Below are 26,043 nucleotides of genomic sequence, written 5' to 3'. Positions count from 1 at the left end.
CTCCCCTTTGCTTCTTAAGTCTTAACTGTTTTTACAGCATCCATTGGTGACCGAAAGTGTGTACCAGATAAGAATATAAATGAAATAAAGCTGATGAATTCATATTTCATAGGCCTTTCTAACTGCCTGATATTTTCCTGGAAGATTAGAGGTAACAAAGCCATGGTTCATGTTCTTTGGACATGAACCATCAATTTTTCTCTATAGGTAGGTTTACAAAACACCAATGATGGTGACTCTAGTTCATATAATTGATTAGTAATGAGGGTACAGATCCACACAGAGACATATCAGAACATTATTAGTTTGAGTTCTGACTGACCTTCAGGTTGATATTGTGCTATAATCGTCACTGTCTGTCCAGCCCCCTTTAGTGCAGCAGCTGCCTGTTCGTGGGATGCACCACGGAGGTCAATGCCATTCACCTGAAAGAAAGGAAGCCAGAGAATCTTGGTATTTCATAAGGCATATTATTCTGATAGAAGAAAAAAGTTTCCCCCAAACCATGCTGTCTAACATTATATCACATGCCTCAGAAACTCCTCGTATCCTACTCAGGTGTTTATGGACTTTCATGGTCTTAATCACTTTTAGTTAGGAGAGACATTAAATTTCATCTTGTGGTGTTTGTGCCATGGTCTGACCAGGTTGGAAACATTTTTATTTATCCATGTTCTAGTGTATGCATTTAATAAGCCTCTGTGAGCTTCCTAGATTTCTAGGGTAAATAGGGATAAATATGAGCCTTCAACATTAGAGGGAAAACAGGATGATAGAGACACATATAATGTAATAGACAAATATACGCTGAAAGATTAAAGCATTCAGATGAGATTCTGGGGACATGGTATAAAATGGGGCCAGCTGGCTGCAAAGTCCCTCTCTTTGGTCAGTTGCCTAGCCTTGTCATCCTGAGCCTGGTGAGACAGCCCTAAGCCTTGTTTTAAAATATACTTGACTGTCCTATTTCTCATATACAATTCCAGAATGAATTCTGACAAAAATGAAATAAAGAGTGCCTGGAGTTTATTTAGCTATTGCTAACTCCCATTTTAGGTCCTATACCGAAAGAGAAACAGAACATCTTAAAAGCTCCAAACTCTGCCAGGGTGAAAATCATTCTTAAGTCAAATTTAATAAGAAGCAAATGCTAAAATTTTTCTTGAATCAATTCAGTCTAAGTCAATGCAATGTAATTAATAAGTGCTCTCCAACGACAGAGTTCTCCGTCTGCCCCAGAAGAGGGACAATGACTGGAGCACAGAGGGAGACAAGATAAACCCCCAATAAGTTTTTCTGATGAACACACAGTAGGTATGGTTTTCTAACCTACAAAAAACTAGCTTTTTGCAGATGATAGCAGAATTCTGCTTCCTTTTGTTCATGGGGCAGGTTGACATGGGCTATGAAAGAAGAATAAAAGAACTGATTAGCTTATATACATTCAAAATATATATATTTTGCTTTTCATCAATCCTATTTGACAATGACATTGGGTGGTAGATGGGGGTTACTACTTTGTTTCCCCATCAGGTCTGGGACATCTATATGCTTAAATTGCACATCCTCATCCTCACATAATAACTTTGTTAACGTCTCCTTATTCTCTTTGGTAATTTTCCTTGCCTCGTCCCTGGCTTTCTAGTGTGGTGAACTCCTTACAGAAAGCATTGGTTACATGGTAACATTGGGGAGTCCACTGAGCTAGGCCTGATCTGGTTGTGCCACTCTCTTCTGACTGACTGCCATACTACTTCTCTGAGCCTCAATTTTTCTCTTCTCTAGGAGGGAAGAGACTATTAGGCTTTTTGAGTCTAAAGTCCCCTTAAACTATAAAATTCCAGGTCTATTCCTTGGTAGATACAGTCATTTCAGAGACTGTCCAGGCTATTGATGAGTCAGAAGTATGACTCTGCCGGCCAGAAGAGACAGGAAAGGCAATTTGATCCAGGCTACTACCTACAGGAGGCTGAATTCCACAAACTTCACATGCCAAATAATTTATTCTCTTGTCAAACAGTTAAGGTTAACTTTTTATAAAAGAATAATACATGATCATGGCAAATGCATTCTGTTTCAGAAATGTCTAAAAGGAAGGGTAAAAGTCCCCTCACCATCTCCGTTTCCAGAGGTAACCACTTTAGTGTATTTTTTTCTTTTATGATCATCTAATATTTCTTCAATCATAATTCTAGTTCCATAGGTTTTCATGTTATGGCAATTTGTACCCGAGTTTAATGACAGAAAAGGCAACAATTTCTAAATTGGTGGTAAACATTTCTTTACAATTTTTTAATGTAACACCGTTTATTAAAATAGGCAAACTATAAGATGAAAATGAAGGCAACAGAAAAGCTCAACTTTTCACAACCAACACAATTAGCACAACCTAAGAAATAATTTAGAAAAAAGTGTTGTTAAAAAGACATAGCAATTTCCATTCTGTGTAATGCATAAAAATCACAGTGGATAGCAGCAAAGGACTGGGTGGGGCGGGGGGGGCATTGAGGAGAATTTGATAATTCACATTGTGATTACTCTGCACATTGATGAAAGATAATTCACACTTCTAAAACCTCAAGACTTCCCTTTTTAGAGAACCAAAATAAATCCAAGACACCTTGCTGACACTTCTCACCCCTAAACAAACTGATGACTTTCTTTTTTTGAGACAAAGTCTGGCTCTGTTGCCCAGGTTGGAGTGCAGTGGCATAATCTCGGCTCACTGCAGCCTCTGCCTCCTGAGTTCAAGCAATTCTCCTGCCTCAATCTCCCAAGTAGCTGGGACTACAGGCACGCGCCACCACGCCCAATTAATTTTTGTATTTTTAGTAGAGACGGGGTTTCACCATGTTGGCCAGGATGGTCTCAATCTTTTGACCTCATGATCCGTCTGCCTCGGCCTCCCAAAGTACTGGGATTACGGCGTGAACCACCACTGATGACTCTTACACATAAAACTGAAATAGTTATGGCAGCAAAAGATTTTGATGGCAAGGAAAGTTTATAAACTGTACTTCGATCTCCTTTTCTTATTCCCAAAGTGCAAGACGCAGGGTTCTCAGTCTTTCAGTAGTGCTTCTCCTGTAAGTAATCCTTCATTTTGTTTGGCAAAGGCAGTTTCTGATTTAAGTCTATTCTGGTATACTGACATGTAACAAAACGACACAGGTATTGCAACAAGTGCACCTGCATGAACCAAGACACCGACTTGGCCAGTCTGACAAGGTAAGTTGCAGATCCAGGCAGTTGAGACCTTGAATAACAAAAAGCTCCATTTTCAGAGTCCTTGATGGAATGCTCAATTAGATCATCTATGGATGTATGCCCTTCCACATCTGGCTGTTCATAAAAGCTAAACCTACCATTTGAGTGCTCAATTCTAGTGTGAAGTGTTTTACCATGGGAGCGAAAGCTCAAGCTTAAAAGATAACACTCTTCAGACTGTCCTGATCAAGGAAAGAACCATTTGGCACACTTGCTAGCTTCCCTTCTGCCTCCCAACATGTGATTGGTCCCCAGTACCATCCTTGTTTTGCAAGTTTTTTCAGCTCCTCTGTGAGACTTGTCACTACCATGGGACCACTGCTCTCCACTGAGACATAAACTCTTGCAACACCAGGAGAAGAGTTAAGATCAAAATTCAGATGACAGAGCATACTTTCAGCTACGTGGGCTTCTGTGCCAGTAAGTCCACTGAAGTTCCTTTGGATTTGATTATTCTGCATTGGAGGTAGCAATGGTGAGAATGGAGGGACATCATCGTGACCCACTCTCGGGCTCTGCAACATGACTCCCGTAGTGCCAGTCAACAACCCATTTATGGACTGATCCACAAAGATCTCTGGGGCAACAACTAGGTCCTGGTCTACCTGACTCTCATCTTCAGGGAAAGAGCGCCCTTCCACTTGAGGAGGAACCACAGAGACTTCCATGGCAGAAGAACTGTCCAGACAATAGCTACGTGATCCTTCCAAAGGACACATCCCCTCATCTAAAGGCACAGTATACTGAACGTAGTCCTGAGGCAGAAGTCCAGTAACGACAGGCACATGTTCATCCAGGGGAAGATACAGGTCCTGTTCTGAGAAGCCCAGCTTTTCAGTGAATTGGCTTGTTCCTGGCACGCCGTCTCAGACTGAAGGTCATGGAAATCCTTCCGGACACCATTCAGGGGTGGACTCGGGCTGGAAGAGTGGTCTTGACTCTCACCTCCATCTTGATGCACGTCGCCTCAGAGTTTGTGGGCTGAAGAGGCCACGGCATGGGACTGCAGTGATGGCTGTGGAGGCAGATGGCCTTATCGGCCTCTGAGCTCTCATGTCTTTAAAGATTATCGGTGCTGAGGAGGAGGAGAAGGTGTCCTTATCTGCAGAGCTCCCAGAGGGTGTGCCCACCTTGCCTTTTGGCTTCTGTTTGGCAGAAAGCCGCCTTTTTAACCTATCCATCAAGCTTTTGCTTTTTGATCTATTTTTTTCCCCGCCTTTTTCATCTTCCCTGTTGATATCGCAGCTGGCTGTATCTTTACCATAGCAGCTACCAAATAAGGAATTATCTTTCCAAAGTCACTGGCTAGCGATGGTTGTTGTACTACCATGAATCAGTTTATTTTTTACTTTTATTCAAGTTAAAAGATTTCCAGAAGGTTTTAAGACTAATTTTCTTCATTACAACTAGTTACCTAATCCAAAGGATCAAAATGGAGGGGATTCACTTCTGGCATGATGGAATGAGATGGTCGGCCAGGCGTGGTGGCTTACGCCTGTAATCCTAGCACTTTGGGAGGTCGAGGTGGGCAGATCACTTGAGCCCAGGAGCTCAAGACCCGCTTGGGCAACATAGGAAGAGCCCGTCTCTGAAGGCGGCCGGTCTCCACTTCCTTGCTCAGGACCGGTGCGACGGCTGCGCTGGCCTTTCCTCCAGCAACTCCTCCTCCCGCCTCCTTCCTCCTCCTCCTCCAGCTTGTGTGGACTTTTTAAAGATTCACTGTATGCACATGCAAGCATATGACTTTATCTCTATTTCGCTTGCTCTCCTTACATACATATTTTAATATATTATTGCCTTTTTATTTAACTGAATAGGTCATATCATATATAATTTGACAGCTTTTGTTTTGCTTTTCATTGAGCAATGTATCTTGGGCATCTTTCATTATCATATCAGCTCATATCATTCTACCTTTTTTTTTTTTTTTTGAGATGGAGTCTCGCTCTGTCGCCCAGGCTGGAGTGCAGTGGCCAGATCTCAGCTCACTGCAAGCTCCGCCTCCCAGGTTTACGCCATTCTCCTGCCTCAGCCTCCCAAGTAGCTGGGACTACAGGCGCCCGCCACCTCGCCCGGCTAATTTTTTTGTATTTTTTAGTAGAGACGGGGTTTCACCAGGTTAGCCAGGATGGTCTCAATCTCCTGACCTCGTGATCCGCCCGTCTCGGCCTCCCAAAGTGCTGGGATTACAGGCTTGAGCCACCGCGCCCGGCTCATTCTACCTTTTTAATGAAAGCCTAGTATTCCATGTCACGGATGTGCCAGCACTTTTCAGTGAGATCCCTCTTGATGTGGTTAAGGTTGTTTCCAGTTTTTCTGCTACTATAAACACTTATAAAAGTGTTTTTGAAGGATAAATTCCCTGGAAAGACTTCTTGGTGAAAGGGTATATGCATTACTTGTTTTTTTAAATTTGCTATTGTACATTTTCAAAATAATTATTTATTCATTAAACATATAGAAACTAATGAGAAAACAAAAACAGGCCATAATCCAATTGCCCAGATAATGTATTGATATGAAAAATAAAATTAATATACACACATCATGCCCATATATCATGAGTAAGGCACAATGAAAAGATATATAAATAAAAGGCTCCCCTACCTCCTATTATTCGCTACAAAGGTAACCATGTTAATGGCTTCTTGTATATACTACTAATTATTTTTGTTATGAATATAAGCCAGTTTATAAAATAGATAATTTAAAATTTTATACAGATAAGATCATGTTCTACACCTTGATTTTTTCCACTTACTAATATACCTTAGTGAGCTTTCTAATTTACATATTTCTTCCCATTAATCTCATTCATTTTAATAGCTATGAGTGTTCTATTATTCAATGAAAAACAATTTGTTTTACCAGTAGCATGGCTGATAGCTAGGTAGCTTCACTATTTTGCTATTATAAACAATGAGGTAATAAATATCATCTAACAGTAAGTTGTTGAGTAAAGGGTATGAATGTGAAATTTTGATAGGTATCGCCAGACTGCCTGTAAAAGTGTAGTATTAATTTACATGCCCACAAATAATATATGATTTTCAACTTCCTCACACTCTTGTAATAGTTACATATACTTCAACATTTGACTTTCCATTCTGATAGGTAAACAAATTTATTTTTAAATTTTGCGTTTCTTCAATTATAGGGTTAAGCATCTTCTTATATGTTTATTGGATATTTGAACTTATTTTTACATAAAACCCCTTTTTATTTATTTTGTTTTTGTTGTTTAGGCAGTTTGCTCTTTCAAAACATTATCTGCAAATGAAGAATGTTATTGGTCCTTCTTAGGTAACTATTGCAAATATTCTTAGTTTGTTATTTGTACTGTTGTATTTTGACTTTTCTTTTGTACATTACTTCCTATCATAGAATGAGTTTTTAAATATTTAGTGAAGTCTATTTAATTTCCTTTTCTTTTTTGGCTCTTGAGTTTTAGATTATATCTTCTTTTCACCAACATATTTAACAAATTACCCAAGTTTTCCCATAGCAAACTATAGTTTAATCTTTAGCCATTTAATCCTTAATCAATTGGAATATACTTTGATGTTTGATCTGAACCAAGTGAACAGCCACAATTTCTTGGACATTTCCTTTACAGCGAAGATTCCTACATGTTTCATCATTCTAGTCATCCTCTGAATTGTTTTTCAGTACATTAAGGAAAGTACATGGAAAAATGGGAAGGAACAAAAATTTGCAGTTAGACAAAACAGGTTAAATCTCAAGTCTACCTAGGTTACCTAGGTAACTTGGGGAAGTCACTTAACTTCTTTGAACCTTAGCTTTCTTTTCAATAAAATGAGTATACCTACCTACCTACCTATCAGGGCTGTTGCAGGTACAAATAGGCATTCAGCAAATAGTATCTATTATTATTGTTTTAGCATTTCTTCAAAGAGCTGTGATTATAAGTGATGAAATAAATCTAATGGAAATTAACTAACACAGAGTGCAATATATTAGTTACTTCATGCTTTTTTAAAAAAGAGGAACACAACATTTTAGGACTAGAAAAGCCTTAGAAACTTGTTTATCTAGCACTTATACATTAGAGAAGAACCCTGTAAAAGAAGGGAGTGGCCCAAAGTCATACTGAAGTTAGCATAGAGATAGGACCAGCCAAGAGCACCTCTTGCCAAGCCCCAGAGTTCCTTCTAGTTTAGCAGATGTGCTCTGTGAGTTTGTTTCTTTTTCACTGGACCAAGAATACAGTCTTGTTCATTTTAGGCCCAAATTTACATGGGCCTCTGCATTTTTGAAGAGGTGTGCTGCTGCTGTTATCCCGAACGATATCATAGTGCCCTTGTTCCTGTTGATTTCTTCCCTGGTTTTAGCAAACATGTTCTTCCCCAGTCATTCAAATTTTTCAAGATCACTTTGATTCTTATTTCTTTCCCCGAGGTTTGAGATTTTATCAGCAAACCTTGCACAAATAACATTTTAAAAAGTATTCACAGTTTACATCATTGATATGACATTTTAAAATACCAAGTGTGACACAACCTCATATATTTATTATTATTATTATTATTTTGCTTCAGTTTGAACTTTTTCATCTGGATACATGGATTCTCAGAGTTCTGTTTAGAGTCCTCTTCTCTCCAAGAAAAATTCTTTTCTTGAAGCATACATTCTCAAAGATTGGGTGCCACTAATTATTGTTGAGATTAATAATAATAATTGTTAACATTAATTGAGCATGAGGTATGTACATAAGAGATATTTATATATTATCTCACTTAATCCTCAGGAGGGTGGGATTATTTTTCCCATTTTACTGATAAGAAAACTAGGCTCAGAGACTCACTGACTTACTCAAATTTATGTGGTGGAAAGAGGCTAAGGATTTAAAATAGTGTAATACTCCTGAGTTCTTAACTACCAATTTACACTGTAATTTAGTATCCTGTCTAATTCCAAGGGTCTATGCCTACAAGATTCCAATTCTGAAACCTGTCTTTCAAGGGCATAAATCAAGCTCCCTGAGACTGGCAGCAAATGATTGTGTGTTTTGCCACTCTGCTCTGCAGTGGTCCAAAAGCAACCTGATCTAGAAATTATGGCCCAACTTATAATGATTAGATCATGTAGGGCTAAGGTAAAAGGCATTGTCAAGCTAGAACAATTTCATTTATTGCTTCCTCTTTATGTACATGACTTGCATTGGATCATTAAAATATTTATATTCCGGCCGGGCATGGTGCTCACACCTGTAATCCCAGCACTTTGGGAGGCCAAGGCGGGTGGATCAAGGGATCAAGGTCAGGAGATTGAGACCATCCTGGCTAACACAGTGAAACCCGGTCTCTACTAAAAATACAAAAAAAAAAAAAATTAGCCAGGCATGGTGGCGGTCACCGGTAGTACCAGCTACTTGGGAGGGTGAGGCAGGAGAATGGCATGAACCCGGAAGGTGGAGCTTGCAGTGAGCCAAGGTCATGCCACTGCACTCCAGCCTGGGCGACAGAGCGAGACTCTGTCTGAAAAAAAAAAAAAAAAAAAAAAAAATTGATATTCCATATGTTTTGGCATCCTTTGCACAATAATGTTGGTAATGAATAGAAATTTGGGCACTTTTAGTTGACTTCTAGTTGTGTTGCTGCTGTTGTTTTTCAGATCCTAATGTGAAGATCAGTGGTTTACCATCCCCAAGGTCAATCATTTTTTCTTTTTGTTTTTAAAAGATGATCATTATATTTGCTACTTCTGCCACTAGGGGCCTTGGCCTGGGGCTCCAGGGGTTCCCTGAATAAATGATGATTCTCTGGAAATATTTGTCTGTTTCTTAGTACTATCGAATGAATGATATCAGAATCAGAGGATTTCAAAAATAGAGGAAGTCTTGTGATCTTCTTCAACCCCAGGGTATATCGTTAGGCTGATTCAAACACATTCTTATACCCTTGTCCCTCACTATGTTGACCTTTTAAAATTTCTCTGATGCAGCCATTTCTGCATCTATGCACATGCTATTTTCCATATCTAGAACATAGCTTCTCACTCTTTCCTCATCTGGAAAACTTCTAGTTCTTAAAGACTCAATTCAAACTGAGTTGTGTAATGTATCTATTTATAAGCTCCTTGAAAGTCAGATCTCTGCTTACTGGAACTTGTGGTCCTGGCATAGGGTCAGGCAAATAATAGGTGCACAAGAACAAAAGAGGAGAGTGAGTGAATAAGCAAGTGGGTGAGTGAATAATATATTCTCGCATTATCCCAGGCAAATGATCATCTAACCTCCATGTGACCCTGCATCAACACTAATGAAGAACTCACTGTCTTTCAGGAAAATCCATTGTATTTGGGTGAGCTACAGTGATTAAAACAAACAAACAAAACACAAAACAGTTCTTTGTGTTGAATCTTTCTTTCCACCTCTTAGTTTCAGTTCTGCCCTCTGATGGCTCAGAAAACAATATTTCTTCTTCTATATGATCCTAATGTGTGAATACATTTTTCACTTTTCGAGGAAGTGATCCCACTCCCTTCCCCATCTCTTCATATCATTCTCACCAAGTGACCATTTGCTTCTGCTTGCATACCTCCAGTGTCAGGGAACTCTCATTCCCTGGTTTCTAAATTCTATTTTTTGTTATCTCTTATGGGTGTTATTTCCAGCATCTTGATACCATGTAATATCTCATTAGAGACTCAGGTAAGTGAATGTGAGATCTATTATGGCAATATGGATACTCACCCTATGACTCACTGTACTATCTTTTAATGTGTGCCTTCTATAGTGCCTAGAGATAAACACAGTATTGAAATAAATTTGTTTTTAAAAAAGTATCCACTTAGTTATTTCACTTTCCAATTTAAGGGAAGAATGAACTAGAGTGACACATAGCCTTTGTTAAGCAATGTGCTGTTCAGTGGAGGACAGTGACAGCTAAACACATGATTAAATACTGGGCGGTAAGTGCTAGCACAAGAAAAGGTCAGTATTCTATGGGGTACAGAGGAGGCATTCCTACCAAGGGATGAAGAGGAATAAGATTTCCTGGAGACAGTGACATTGAGATGAGGTCGTGAATGTTAGCAAGGTGAGGATGGGTGGAGGTTCTCACAGATGGGGAGAGTAGGGTGAGGAGACTAGTGGCAGGAGTATTCCAGGCAGAGAGGGAGGCACACATGGAGGGCTGGAGGTGAGAGAGGGCCTGCACATCTGAAGAACAGGAAACAGTTGTTACTGAAGGGCAGATACTGGAGGAACAAATGTGAGAAAGAAGTGATGAAGAAAAAGAAGATGATGATGATGATGATGATGGTGATGATGGTGATGATGGTAGCTGACATGTATATAACACTTAATATGTGCCAGGCACTGTTGTAAGCATTTCATATACAGAAATTCCCTTAGCCCTCATAATAACTGTGTGAAGTCAGAACACATAACAATCCCCATTTTACAGAGGTGGTAACTGAGGCACAGATTAAGTAACTTGTCCAAGGGTACATTGCTAACATATGGCAAAGTCAGGAATGAAACCCAGGCAGTGCAGTTTAAGCATCTTCATTCTTAACCATGACATAGCCTCTCAAGGATCTGGTGATCCAGGGCATGATAAGCCATTAGTATATTTGACCATAATGAGGAGTCATTCCTCAGCTAAAAATTGAGAAATATTATTTTAACATCACTTTTGTGCCCCAGGAGTGCTTACAGGTAGAGAGAATGTACAGGAAGAGAATGTGCAGGAAGCATGTGCTTATGGCCAGCCTGGTTACAAGAATCTGAGGTTGGATGGACCCCCTTGGAGATGCTGCTCAGAAGGCAGAGCAAATGCTCATGGCTGCCAAAGTTTTCCATCACAGCTCATGTCATCTGCCTGCTCTGAAAGCAGTGTCATGGAAGAATACTGGATTCAGACCTGGGAAGGCCAGGATTCAAATCTTGGTCCCTTCCCTTACCAGCTCTATGACTTTGGGTAAATTCCTTAATCTCTTTGAACTTACTTCCTCATATGCACCAAAAGATGTGAACCCTTCTTTTGTTAGGCTGTTATCAGGATTGTTAGAGTTTAAGCAAATAAAATGCTTAAAATAATACTTGGTACATGGTAGGTACTTACTAATTAGTTGCTATCTGTATTATAGCATATCCATTATCCATGTAACCAGGACTTTTAACTGGCTTTTATCAGCAATAATAAAACCAAAGAATACGTTTGAGAGAAGACTGTCTTAGAATAAAAGTAGCTAAGAACTACAAATTTAACAGAATTATTAACTGCGAAAAAAACACAAAGGGGTAACCAAATGGGAAAAGGCTAGATAATTGGCACCACATTTCAATTAAAATGAGTCAGGTACAGAACATAGGGGACTGTTTCAAGCCAATAATTTCACACTTGGGGGTCTGGGTGGAAGGTGGCAGGGGGCAGCAGAGAAGAAACTGGGGTAGGATCCAAACGATTTCTACTTTATTCAGAGAGACACTATGGATAGTAAGATGAACAGATGTATGAGTGTATTAAATACACGTAGAAGGCTCCCATTCTTTCTCAAGAGGGAAAATATCTATTTTCATTTTTCCTGAAGTGAAGAGATGCAATGAAGCAAAAATGTAAGTTTTGTTGCCAACTCTGCCATCAACTTATTCAAACCAGCTACTGAGCTGCTCTGAAAGGTGAAGGTGCTGGGCCACACCATCTCTAGGGACCCCTGTGTTGTAAATTTAATTATTTCTATGGCTTAAGAATAACATCTCAAAAGTATTTTATAGTTAATAAACTGTTTTCCCACCTCACATATGTTACTGAACAAGGTGATATATAAACAAACAAATAGAACAAACACATTCACATGTATTAAATGATCTTATCACATACTTATGTGGGTAACAGGGAAACTATAAATATCACATTTGATGTTCATTTGTGAGCAGTCTGATGGCTGACATAGAACATAGAAAGGGAGAAAGAAAAAATGCTGCCAGCAGAAGTAGACCTTGAATGCCAGGGCAAGAAGTTTTGTCAATAAGTGGCTATGGAAGGGTTTTACAGAAGCATTTAACACAATAGGACCCGTGTTTATGGGAGAACAACTCTGGCAACAGTGAGAAACTGGGGTTAATGAACTAAGTGAGTTCAAGAAAGGAACTATCCCAGCAGATAACCAGATGGGAGACTATTGAAGTATTACCAATGATACAGATAATTGAGGCCCAAATTAGGCAAATGAGGGTGGAATTGAGGATGGGAGATGCAGTGCAGATATGAGAGAGAAAAACAGAGGAAGGTTCTATGCAGCTATTCTCCTCAAATACTTCTGGAAGCCAAATAGTGTTTAAATAATATTTACAGTGTTGAGCAAATTGAAAATGGGAGATAAGGAAGGTGTCAAAAAGCTTTAGGATGATTGGAGGTGTGATGATACCATCAATCAAGATGGGAACACAGAATGGAGAGTGGGTTTGGGTGAGAGGATAATGTATTTTGTTTTAGACATGTTGACTTTGCTATGTCTGTTGGATATCTACAGTTTTGCAGACAGTTGGAAAATATCTACCTGAAGCTTAGAGAAGTGTCCAATGTTCAAAATCATTTTAGATTTCATATTCCTATGGTCAGTACCATGGTCAAATTAGACCCAGATGTAGAAGAAGCTTGATATACAAGATGGGGATAAAAAGAGTACCATGTCACAGAGTTGCTATAAGGTTAGATTAGTTAATACATGTAAAGCACTTAGAACAGTGCCTGGCATCTAGTAAGGGCATCTAACTATTAGCTATTGTTGAACCCTCTCCTGACATACACAAAGAAGATGACTTGGGAGACTATAAAATTATCTCAGTGCAGGCTCATTTGACCAGGGAAAAGTGCTAGGGTTGTAGGCACTAAATCAAAAAAGCACAATCCTAGGAGTTACGAGTCCTGAGTTCCGGTCATGCTGTTAGCTTATTTGACTTTGAGAAGTGCCTTCATCTCTCTGGGCCTCAGTTTCTTTATCTAGAAAGAGAGTCTCACACTAAATCTCAGAGGTCCCTTCTAGTGCTTAATAAACAAATACATTCTATGCTCCATATGTATTTTGTTGACAACTTGAGACAAATAGATCATTATGCATTAAACTTTTCAAACACCCTCCAGCATGTTTCAGAGTGAATGCACTATAAATTGTATTTGAAATGGAAATTTCTAATTAAGTTCCCTTCTCCTCCTGGAGGCTGTTGTACTTTGTGGAGAGTGGTAATATTTCTGACAGTATATGCATTACAGCTCAAGACTAGAATCCTGGAGCACAGGCAAAGTGAAAAACTGATGTTGAATATTTATGTATCTTAGCAGTTAAACATTAACTTCCCTTTACATTTGACTTCCTGATGCAAAAACAGGCTTATAGTTTAAAAAAAAACTTAGACCTTTAAAAATGTTTTGGCTTACCAGGTCATTTCTAGAGGGATGATTATTTTGGAATCTTTAAATGAAAATAATAAAGTGTAATTTGGCTATCCAAGCCCAGCTTACTAAAGGCTGAAAGACAGTAACATCTAGAATTTATGCATTTCAAGTAAAAAGTTAACTATCTTTGTAAGAATATGTAAACAAGAAATAGTTGAAACCTTATAAAAATATTATACAAATACAAGGTGATACTACTATCTCCAAGCTCTGATTTTTACCTTAAGTCTAGACTTGTAAATCTTTCTGCTTACTTGTCATCTGCAGATAGATGTGTAAGACTTTTCAAACTCATCGTACTCAAAATAAACTCAAAATTTCTCCCAAACATGTTTCTCGAGAGTTTTCTCATTTCCAGCAAACAGTACTACTACCAATCTCCTCTCAAACCACTGAATCAAGAACCTCCATTCATTTCTTCCCCTTCCACCTCACCATGCAATCCCTTAGTTCATAGCCATATTCCAATTCCACTTTTCTCTAACTCCACCCCATCCCTCTAGGCCAAACTATCATTTTCCCTGGGAATACTACAGTAGCCTTGATGGTCCCTCCATTCTCTTTGTGGCCCACTCCTCCAACCCTCCTTTATCCCTTTTTGACTCAGCAGCTAGAATGATCTCAAACTGTATATCTGATCATGCCTCTCTTCTGCTAAAATCTTTCTTTTGGCTCCTTGTTAGGCTTTGAATGAAATTCAAACTCCTTTCCTTGGACTCTGCCTATCCGTCTTATTCCATCTTATTCCACGCTGCCTACTTTACTGTTTGCTGGCCACAAGGGCCTTCATTCTGTTTTGCATCAGTCCAAGTTTTCTCCAGTCTTACAGAATTTGTGCCAGTGGTCCCTCTGACTGGAGTGCTCTTACCTAGCTTTTCTCATCTTTGATAACTTATTTTCATAAGTGTCAGCTCAAATGTCAATTCCTCAAAGAGCTCTTTGCTGACAATCACATTTAAAGTAGCCTCCCAGCCTATCTCTAACTCACCCAGTTTTACTTTCTTACAGAATTTAGACCCACATGTTATTCTATTTATTATCTCACCCACCCCAAGAGAAGCTTCCCATAAGTAGGGACCTTGACTGTCTCTTTTAACTCCATACTTTTAGTGCTGAGTATGCTATGTAGATGTTCAACAATATTCCTTAAACTAATGAATGATTATAACTATTAAATCACATAGCTTTATTTAAATCATTAAAATTTATTTGACAACCAGTTATTGTGCACTTGTTATGAGCCAGTCCTTTTCAGAAGGCATTTTTCCTCTAGGGGGAGAAAAGTTGATGAAACTGAACTCACTGATTCAGTATCTTTGAGGGTGAGGCCCAAGACTTTTTTTTTTTTCTTTTTTTGAGACAGGGTCTTACTCTGTCTCTCAGGTTAGAGTACAGTGACATGACATGCACCACTATGCCTGGCTAATTAAAAAAATATATTGTAGAGCAACCAATATGTTCCTTGAAGCACCCAATATGCCTTAAATGTCCTTGCAAACATTGTTAAACAACCACCTCCACATCATCCAAGCCTTTAAACTGTTCAGGCAGCATCAGACTCTGGGCTGGAAGGCTAAATTTCTACCCTTCAAGATCTGCTTTGTGGCTTCTCACCTCACCCACCAAATGTTCTATCCTGAGATGAGAGTGTGTGTGTGCTGCTAGACTGACGGATTCCCTTTGGTTAGGGTTAAATTTGAAGCTGAGATCCTTTCTCTGGTGGATGGTGGTAAGAAAAAAGCCTTCTGAATTTGCTCAACATGTTCTTCCTTTTGAATCAGTGGACTAACTGAAAGTGCTCTGTTATTCTTTTTTTCAACTTTTTTTTTTATGATTTCTGGGCCTCAGATATTAAAATATCACTATTTAATCTACTGTTAAAACACTATCAATAATAAATTGATTAACTAGATAATGAACTATTCATATAATGGAATACTATGCAGTCATTAAAAGCAATAGCATACATGTCTAATATTTTGAAACTAAAAAAGGTCATGATCTATTGCTAAATTAAAGAAAAGCAAGTATATATATGTATATATAACTCCATTTGTTTCAAAAAAGAAAAGGATGAATGATCTTATAGAGAATGCCTCCAATGTTACACAATGAATTGATAACAGAGGCTTTAAGGGGCTATGGTATCATGGTGGGGAGGGGAGAAATGCTGAAGAGGAGAGAATGGGTTACATTTCATTTTATAGCCTTTAACAGTATGTGAATATTTTTAAGTAAACATGTGGTACCATAACAATTTTAAAAGTCATACAAAAAAGTTTTAACAACTGAATTTGAGGTTTGTGTTACCTTAGCAATAAAAGACAAAAGGGGCTATGTAGGTAAATTAAAAATACAGTAATATTTATAGAAAACATGAGTCCTAGAGTATTCAAATTTTCAAACATTGCATTAATCCATTCAATAAATATTAACTGAATGCCTTCTTTGTGCCAGTCATTGTGCTATTTTTGGGGGATGGATTGGTGAAGAAAGCAATGGTTCAGCCCTAAGTGACTTAGAATCTAACAGTAGTTCTCAACTGGGTATGAAAATGTGTCTATTTGTGAGGGGGGATGGTATTTTTTGTTGTTAAAATGTCCAAGTCAGGAGTCAGCATTGACATTAATTGTAGAAGGCGCATGTGTGTTAAATGTTTTGCAAACTGTGGCACAATCAGGCACAGTGAAAAAATGTCCTTCCAAAAGTGCAATAACACCTGCAAAAAGAAATACTGAATCAATACCATTTTCCACATAAATACCCTAATTCCCAGTGAACCTTATTATTTTGTTTAAACAAGTTCAGTTGGCTAAGTTCTGGGTCAAAGTTATTAACTAGGAATTTGTCTAAATAGTATACAGATTTGAAAGCAATAAGGATGTTCATTTCTACATATCCTATAATATTGACTAATTTAGTTTAGTTTACATAAACTAATCTGAGTGAGATTGTAATGTAGGTGAAAAGCGTTCTTGTTTCCTTTTTTCCTCATACACAGTTAATCTTGTTCACGAGCTTTGGAATCAATTTTAAAGGAAGGAATAATGCTGTCTCCAGAGACATATTTGTCAAACAGTCCACTCCTAAAGCATCTGAAAGGCTTGAGCAGGAATAGGATACTAATGGAATTAATCTTGGTCGAAATCTGTTACTGCAAAACTCAAACTCTGGCTGCTGCATGCGGGACTCACCTGATGTTTTTTTCATCATAGCTCCTCAAGATAATGACATTCTTTTGTGTTTGGGCTTATGTGTATCTTGGCATCTGGCTGTTGCCCATAATTACATCTTAGTATTTCTTTGACTTATTCCTCACCTAAAAATAAGTTAATCATCTCATTGCCTAAAAGCTCCCAAGAAACAGGTTTTGTGAGTTTAGGCAAACTATGTCAAGAACTCTTAAGTCCCCTCTTCTCAATTACTTTAGTCAAATCTTCCCAATTGCAATCAGTCAAATAGTTTTGGGAAGTCAAAATCTTCCCAACTGCAATCAGCCAAATCAAGAGCAGGAGATCTGAATAAACAGAGATGCTTGAAAATCAACTTGTATTCACCATTATGAATGAGAAATAATATTTATTAAACTATTTCTCTTCAAAATATCTTTTGCTTTTGTTTTTTCCTTTCTAATTTACTATGCTGGTTCTAAGCATTGATCTAAACTATTGAAACAGACTGTTTCCTGTTTATTTTGAAAAATTTCAAATTATAGAAAACTTGAAGAACATTATAATAAAAACTCATAAAGATTCAACAGTTCTTAACATTTTGGTACATTTGTTCTCCCTCTTCCTCCTTCTGCCTCTCTCCACTTACCTACCTATCTGCCTATCAGAAGACACACACACACACACACACACACACACACACATACTTTTTCTGAACCATTTGAAATATGTTGCAGACATTATTCTACTTTCAGCCTAACATATCAGCAAGGCATCTTCTCAGTGTAAAGATATTTTCTGTATAACCACAATGCCATTATTACTCCAAAGAGAACCAACAAAACTAATATTTTATACCATTTAATATATTGTACCTATTCAAATTTCCTCAGTTATTTTCCAAATGTCTTTTACCGATTTTTTTTCTTAAGTCTAGGATTTGATCAAGTTTTATGCATTGCATTTGGTTGTTATTATGTCTTTAGTCATTATTAGTCTAGAACATTACCTACATTTTTCTTTAAATAAAATTTACTCTTTTTTTAAAAAAAAAATTCAGTCAAATGCTTATATAGTGTTCTGCATTTTGAATTTGTCTGATTATCTCTTCCCAATCAGAATCAGGTAAAACATTTTTAGCAAAATCCAATGTGTAATGCTGTGTGTTTCTTACTCTGTCATAGTAGGAGGCTCAAAATATATGGACCACCAGATCTCTTCATTCAAAAGGCACCTTTCTATTTTGCAAATAACAATCTATAAGGTGGTTTATTTGAGACCGTGTAAATATCTTTTTTCCAGTAAACTTTAACTCCTAATTTTTTTTAGCATCTATGGATTATGCTTTCTTGAAATAGTTATTTTGTTGCGGGTTAAAAAATGCTTATTGTATAATTCCTTATTTCATCTAGAATTATTAGCTGGTATTACTCTGTGCAGGAGAGCTTCTCCTTTATATATATATACATATTTTTTTCCTCTATCATTCTGGATTTATTTTTGATATATCATGACTTTATAATTTTTTATATATCATAATGTTTTTGATATATAATATTGTTCTTTTTGACATATTTTTTGATATAGCATGATATTATAACTTATCACCATGTGGTAGCCTTCTAATTGATGTTTGCTTTTCCTCCAATCTTTGTCTCTCTCCCATCCTCCCCCTTCCTTTCATCTACTCTCAATACCTTGATGGTCATCTTGTATATCACAACCATTCTACTTTTCTCTAAATACCGCCTTTCACATTTTATAGATGCCACAGATGCTCAGGTTCATCTGTGTTCCTAACTGCTTGTAAATTATGTGCAAATTTCTTAGCCGTATATTTAAGCCCTTTCACAATGCAGCTTTTACCATAACCCTCTCTAGTCTTTTTAAGACCAGAGACTTCTCTGATATGAGGGAGCATTAGAGTGGATTCTGTCTAGTCCTCCCATATCATTGGTGGAAAGAGTGAGGTGCAGGAAATGAAGTTATTTTCCAAGGTCACTCAGTGTATTTGTAGTAGAATCCAGATGAGAATGCTAGAGTTCAGTGTCCTACATTACACACTTCCTCTCCTAAGCAAACCCTCTGCTGCTGCCAGAAGCTTCATGTCCATCCCTATTCTAACGTTCTCTTGGGCCTAACTTCCTCCTCCTTGTTTTACTTCCTGTTTTCCTGGATTCTTTGAAGTCTTGGCCTTCTCTCTTGTCCAGGTCAGGTTCTACCTTCCCAGATCTCCTGTAATCATGATGGTCTGTGACACTTACTCGGCCATCAGCCCCACAACCTGGCAGCATTACATGAATTTTGGTCCTCCTTTACTCTTTCATTACTATTTTTAAGGTGAGAAGTAATGCAAGCTCATTTTAAACAACTAAAACAATACAAAAGAACAGCAAGTAAACTGTGAACATCCTTCTATCGTAACCTTCAGGTAACCACTGATAATAAACTAGGCAAATGAACTCTATACACTTTCAGTACACATATTTACATATCCCCAGTTACATTCCCAATGTCTAGGATAGTGCCTAGTTCCTCCCAGTGAGTGTAAAACATTCATGTTTACCTCTATATGTAGTCATTGTTTTAAAGAAAGATCCTATAATAACACATGATGTGTTGTGATTTGCTTTCTTTTTCTATTTATCTTTTTAATGAATAAATATCACTAACTAGACTATAAGCTCCAAGAAGGCAGTGTCAGACAGTGTTTTAGTCTTCTTGTTTTCCCAGGATGTGGCACAAATTGCTGTCCTCATAAATTATTATTGAGGGTGACTACAGCTTTATGTGCTTGATGAATCTTTTCCTCAACTCTGAAGAAGCCTTAAGGTTCACAAAGACTCCTGTTCCTCTAAAGAGGAATTATTAATCAGCTCGCCAAGGATTTCATGGCCAATTTTAGTGTCTAACAGTGAAAACAATGTAAACTAGAAAAGAAAGTAAAGCGAGGAGAATAATATAACAGACAGGCAGGACCCTGGAAGGTGGCAACCAACTTTGCCACCTTAAAGGGTAGAATTCTCTACACTGGAGCTGCCATCTTGAATGTTGACTGTTGTGTTAGGCAGATCACATAAACAGAGCCTTAACTCTAAGCATTATTGATTTCATAAAGTGCTTCTAGACATTTGGGAGAACTAGAAGCAGCAACAGAATCATTTCAAAACTCTCCTGAAAAGATAAACTCCATACAATCAGGAGTGAGACAGAGTGACCATCCTCTGGAATTACCTCTCCGTCATCACTTTCCTTTGTTCTCTCAAGCATATATCAAGACTTCATAAAAGCAGTCAAGGCTGTGCTGAATCTTTCACTATCAGTCCCAAGTGGATATTGTAAGCATCAGAAAAATTTTCCATTTACACAGGCAGGGAGGTATTTTCAGTAATTTAAATCTTTTCTAATTACTAACCAATACCCGCTTTCCAGCCTCCCAGTTTAGCACACAGAATGCTGCACCCTGCAGAAAACAACTCTCCAGCAAGGTGTGAGTTTCCATGGTTAGTTGACAGAGCTTCAGATGTGAATGGAGTTGCAAAGTCACAATCCCTTCAGTAGATAAAAACATCAAGAAATAAAGTTCCACTGCCATCGTTCAGTTCCTATCACAAAGTAAATGCTCAGCAAATAATAGGAAGGAGGGGAAAAGCGAATCAGAAAGGAGAACAGAAAAGAAAAGGAGAGAGGGAATAAAGAGGGAAGAAATCTAGTCAATTGACTTTCAAACTGTGACCAACAATTTAAGTTTGGAAGGAGATCACTAATAAAGATAATACTAGTTACTGAATACTGAACAAAAAGGTATTGTATTAGGCTTGTTATTGTTAATCCTCCCAAGAACTTTGCTGAGGTCAACTTTAAGATGGGGAAACTGAGGCACAGAAAGATTAGATGCTTCGAAAGTAGCAGAGCTAAGATAAGAGATATGGTCTGTGTGGCGCACACAGTGTGTCCTGTGTCCTTTCTCCCCTACTTAATCTTCCCTCTTCTTTTACAATACCTGCTGTCTCCAGCCTTAGGGATGCAGGTAACACTTCTGTCTCTGACAGACACCAATGTTGCTATGTGCTTCCAAATCTACTTCTGCCCCCCACGCATACACATTCCCTTCCCCATAATATCACATGCCTTCTCACAGCAGCCTCAGCTCCTGCTAGTGCCTGTCATCACAATGGTTCACTTTGCTTTTCCATCTCAGTAAACAGCCCCCTCCAGGCATACTGTAGTCTCGTCTTCAGGGGCTGTTTCCCTGTTTCTTCAGGGTGAGCTTGATCAGTGCAGGGACCAGCTTTCCTCAACAGCTCTGCCACTTTGGGTATTACAGAGAACACAACAATCCCCCAGAGGATTTTAACGTCAAAACCTTTTAATATCCCTGTGGCCAAATTCAGTGTCTCCTCACCCAGCTCCTTCCTTGAACTATGCTTCAGCCTATACTGGGGTCAGTTCTGTGAGAGGCTGGCTGCAGGCTCTGATCAGTGGTGGGCTCTGCCACATCTTGTGAGACCAAGAGGCATTAAGTCAGTAAGCACAAAGTCAGCAGTCATCCAGAAGCGGAAGAAGCACTGGAGGTTGCTTGAAACAGGGGACCTGGAACTCTCAAACTTCATTCACTGTACTAAGAGTTGCCAGCATCAGAATAAAATATATATGACTAGCCCTTGCTGCTCTTGGCATGGGAAGTTCCATGAAACCAGACATATAATTCTGCATTCTTTAAAATCATCATCCTCCATCTTTTCCCTTTCCAAGTTTGAACTGCATGCAGTTTCCTATTGCATTGTTTACTCTTTTGTTAAACTCCTACCACCTGGAAAAGTTGCCACGTACACTGCACTGTACACTGTACACTATACATTGCACACTGCTCTGCAAAGGCATGGTGCCTTGATTCTCAGTGTTTTTTCCTCTCTATTATGCCCTCCCCTTTTCCTTCCATTCTCCCCTGCAGGGTCTCACCTCTGTGATCCTCTCCTGATCTGTCTCTCTGCGTCTGTGACTAGATTCCCTTCACTTCTCCCTTCCTTACCTTTCCTCTGCAGCTGGGCTGCATCTATTTCCTCCTCCTGCAGCTGGTCTCATTTGCTTTTTCTTACCACCTCCCTCTGAGTGATCTGCCTCTACTTTCCTGCTGCATCCTCTCTTCTCTTCCCTGGTTGATTTATCCTGCTTTATTGGGAAGACAGCCTATGACTGACTGTTTACCACCTAAATTTCTGGAATTGTGTTACCCTTTAGAAGTCCAAACTGACGTGCTGTGAGAGTCTCATAATTAGGCTTATAAAAATAAATCTTTCTTGTTCCACTGTCAATACAACTAAAACACTGGGTTAGTTGTCAAATACAGGCAAGCCAGAGAAGCTTGCTCCTGAAAGCTAAAATAGCAAAATTATCTGTGCTAGCATTTTGAAATGCTATCTTAGGCTGTGTTGCTTATACTTAATGCTCTGGGACTCTAAGTCAAGGACAAGCCTCAAGTTAGAGTTTTTCTACGTAGGGCTTCTGGAGAAGCTCTTCAGGATTTATAGGTCTCTGGATCTTCTTATTTATTTATTTATTTATTTATTTTAGAGAAATGCAAATCAAAACCACAATGAGATATCATCTCCGGATCTTCTTTAAAATCCACTCGTTCCTGTCTAATGTAGAGACCTGCTGCATATCAAAGAATCAACTGAATGTTCAACCCCCTTCTAAATATCATCATTATAAACTGAATGTTCTAGATTCTATATTTGCTCCTGATTTGACCCTTAGTCCTTGCCTAGAACCAGTCAGTCAACAATAGCTCAATTTTGGGCTTTTGGGTATGTGCGTAGCTCAAGGTTTATATCATCTGCCTTGTAACCTCCATATCTTACCCATCCTTTGCCAATATTTTGTTCCCTCTTAAAAGTATGAAATAAGTACAGAAATGTTTCAATTTTGGTATAGCCCTAAGATACAAAGTATGGGTTGAAGAAGCACTAAGGGGAAAATTCACATGTGGAGATGTGAAAATCGTGGATGTTATATTAGAAGACAGATGCATGCATGCCACCCATTTGCAGAGGCTGCAGCATTGCTAAATATTGCTTCTCTTCAAAATTATGCGTAATGAGAAAGTCAGGTAAACCAGGAAAAGTATGGATTTTTGGATGAATAGGAGACGAAGCAAATAACTATGCACAGAAAGCATAAATCACTCACCAACAAAATGTATAATCTACAATGTATTTTCCAGGATAATGAGTGTGAAGGTATCTGTTGTATGCATACAAATTCACCCTTCTTTTCTCTTTTTTTGGGCTTGTGAGTGTTTGACAATGTAAATTATTCTTCCTGAGCACAAGTCCACCTGAGGATTAGTGAATGGGTGTGATTTTCAACCAAAACAACTTGTATTTAGCTGCCTTCTTTCTGACACTTAGAAGTTCCTGGCTAATGTTGTTATTTATCAAATGCTGTGTGCAATAAAAACAAGTATTTCCCCAAAGAAAGTAAATTGTGCTGCAATTATTTATGTGTATGTGTATGTGTATGTATATATGCTGTGTATAAAAATATAAATAATTTTGGTAATTATTGATGAGTAGATAATACCTTAGCACGTTTATGTCCCTTAAAGGAAGAAAAATCCAGGGATAGGTGTATTTTCAAGAAGGCTCGGTGGATTTGGCTCTGGCTTCTGTCACCATTTAGCTTTGGAATTTTGTGCTTTAGTTCCTTCATTTATTAAACAAACAACAAATAAGCAAATATTATGCAAGAGGGACTCTGATATTCCATTCAGAGTTATGATTCTGTGATCCTATCTTGTTGTTTTAAAATACCAAATACTGTAAAACGTTTGATTCTGCAAAGAGCTATGAACCTATTGTGCCTTTTCCCATGCAAAAGTGATTCTTTTGTTTACTCATTTATTCTAGAAACATTTACTTGTGATTTACTATGTTTGTTTATGATTTACAATAGGTTCTGTGCCATGTCCCACAGATTCAAAGATTATTTACACACAGCCTCTGTTCTTGAGGAGCTCAGTATATATAAGATGACCTCCTACTTTACAGAATTTTATCTCAAAGGCCTAACTGTAGAAAGTCAAGCTTTCTATGCAAAGAACTCAATATGTACCCATAATTCCAAGTCCTGATGCTAATTGGTATTGTATTTTGGAGAAGTGGTTTATCTTTTGTATTAAGTCTCTGAGGTAGTGTGTAATAGAAGGGAAAGAGTGTGGGTTTTGTCCAGCAGACTCAGGTTTGGAATTTTGACTCTGCACATCTATGAAGTGATGATAGGAATATCTACTTCAAAATGGTTGCAGAGTTATATTGAGAACTGAATAAGGTGATGCAAATGAAAACCCACTCAATGAATGATAGCTTTTGCTTTTACTATGGGAAACTGAACAATACTTCTGCTTTGTTTAAGCACCCCTTTCAAATCAGCAAACCAATAAATTCAATTTTTTCTGGACTAAATTCTTTGAAGACTCTTTTCTTAGTATAATCTACGGCTGTAACCTCTATGCAAGAGTGTGTATTAGGTTGAACCACACAAAATTGACAATATTCAACATGACCTACAAAAATGGCAATTCCATATGGTTCACCCTAATACCATTTTTAACACCACTAAGAGAAAATTTTAATTTCTACTTTTTAATGTAAATAGCATGTACAATTTCAATTTTTTTCTAGATGAGTATTTCCTCACTAAAAAGTACGTTTAGTATGTACAATTCATGACATTTGCTGTTTTGATTAAGAAAAATAATGTTAAAATAAATCTTCCTGGTTCTTTTTCCAAAATAGTTTTAGGAAGTTTAAATTTGAATTAAATGTTGTGAAAATTTTAGCCTCAGGAAATGCGAAAAGGGACATTAAAGCCATATGTATTGTTGGCTATCAGAGAAAAGAGTAAATCTTTGACTATTCTAAAAGAACAACATTAAAGTTGTCAGTTAATGAGCTGAAAGTTTTTCTGTGATATATTACTGAGCAAAAGATTAGAGGAAACTAGTATAACAGAGAGAAAGAGAGCCTCATTTTTTTCCCCTGCTGTATATGTGGCAGAGACAGAGGACTGCGAGTTTGTAGAAGTGTGAGAGAAAAATGTGGGAGAAGTGTTTAAAGTGTTCAAAGGAAACTAAAATGAAGACAACCGCTGGCATACAGGTTTTCAAAACAAGCTAGTTTCTACCTAGAACTTGTCATCAACACCCTTTACTAGTAGCTTTTGAACTTCCATCTGTCTACTTGCCTGTGAACACTCTTCTTGGTAGCCACATGTCATGCTGCCACCCTTGCCTTGGGAAGCTCAATTCAAATCCTACTTCTATGAAATTCTCCCCAGTTACAGGGCATTACAGGGCATTTCTAGAGGAACTGTTATTTCCTCTATCCTTAACACTAAAGCAAAATACTTCTATGTCTTCCAACTCTCCCATCCCAAGTGTTAAAGCTACATAACTTTAACAGTAATAGATGGGCTAAGAAATATATTTGTCCATCTGATATGGCCTCAAGACCATCTAGTCCACATTTTTTGAACACCTACAGTGTGCCATGGGCTGTGTCATGTCATGTACTGAGATCAATAAAAATAAGAGTTGGATTTGGCATTAAGAAGTTCACAGCCTTATGTAGCCATCTTTGAGATGTATAAATGAATAATCCTATGAAGCACTCATGATGTTTCTGAAATTCTTTCCTCAGAAGGTTTACTGGAAATCCTATAATTCCACCATTTGAGATTCACTGTTTTGGTCTCAAGCTTGGTAGATATACTGTGAAAATCTTGATATAGTTAGTTGAAATAATGCTTTGCCTATTTCCTAACATTCAACCTCAGTGTGAACTCCTTCATCTGATTTCTTTCATTGAAGGACAGACAAGAAAAAGCATGAGGACACTAGACCCCTAGGTACCATAGAGTGTGAGGAGGGACTAGAGTTGTGGGAAATGTACATTAGGTCAGCTTTTATCTGACAGGAGCTGCACAATGTTACAGAGTTGAGGAGATGGGATGATGACCAAAAGGCCAGTGCCCATTCCTCTTAGAATTGAGGCTCATTCTTAGAGCCTTGAGCACTGGGATTGTTGGTGGCACTGTCAAAGAAGGCAGGACCACTTGCTCTGTGTCAGGCACCATGATGGTGCTCTACACCCCTTGGCACATTTAACCCTCATAACAAT

At 38.1% G+C, this 26,043-nt stretch overlaps 1 protein-coding gene and 1 pseudogene across 9 annotated transcripts in view; both read right to left on the bottom strand.

The window, feature by feature from the left end:
- The window catches only part of DLG2 (discs large MAGUK scaffold protein 2), a 2,272,173-nt gene that overhangs the window by 344,693 nt on the left and 1,901,437 nt on the right, over positions 1 to 26,043 (bottom strand). For all 9 annotated transcript variants that reach the window (XM_030918836.1, XM_030918835.1, XM_030918840.1 and 6 more), the window contains one exon: positions 323 to 425. In XM_030918836.1, the coding sequence (XP_030774696.1) occupies positions 323 to 425 (103 nt within the window). The remainder of the gene's footprint in view (positions 1 to 322; positions 426 to 26,043) is intronic.
- On the bottom strand, positions 3,070 to 4,668 carry LOC104662559 (annotated as a pseudogene).

The sequence above is a fragment of the Rhinopithecus roxellana genome, chromosome 15, assembly GCF_007565055.1.
Source record: "Rhinopithecus roxellana isolate Shanxi Qingling chromosome 15, ASM756505v1, whole genome shotgun sequence".
Taxonomy (NCBI): domain Eukaryota; kingdom Metazoa; phylum Chordata; class Mammalia; order Primates; family Cercopithecidae; genus Rhinopithecus; species Rhinopithecus roxellana.
Note: the sequence above shows the minus strand (reverse complement) of the source record. Positions and strands in the feature narration are given on the sequence as shown.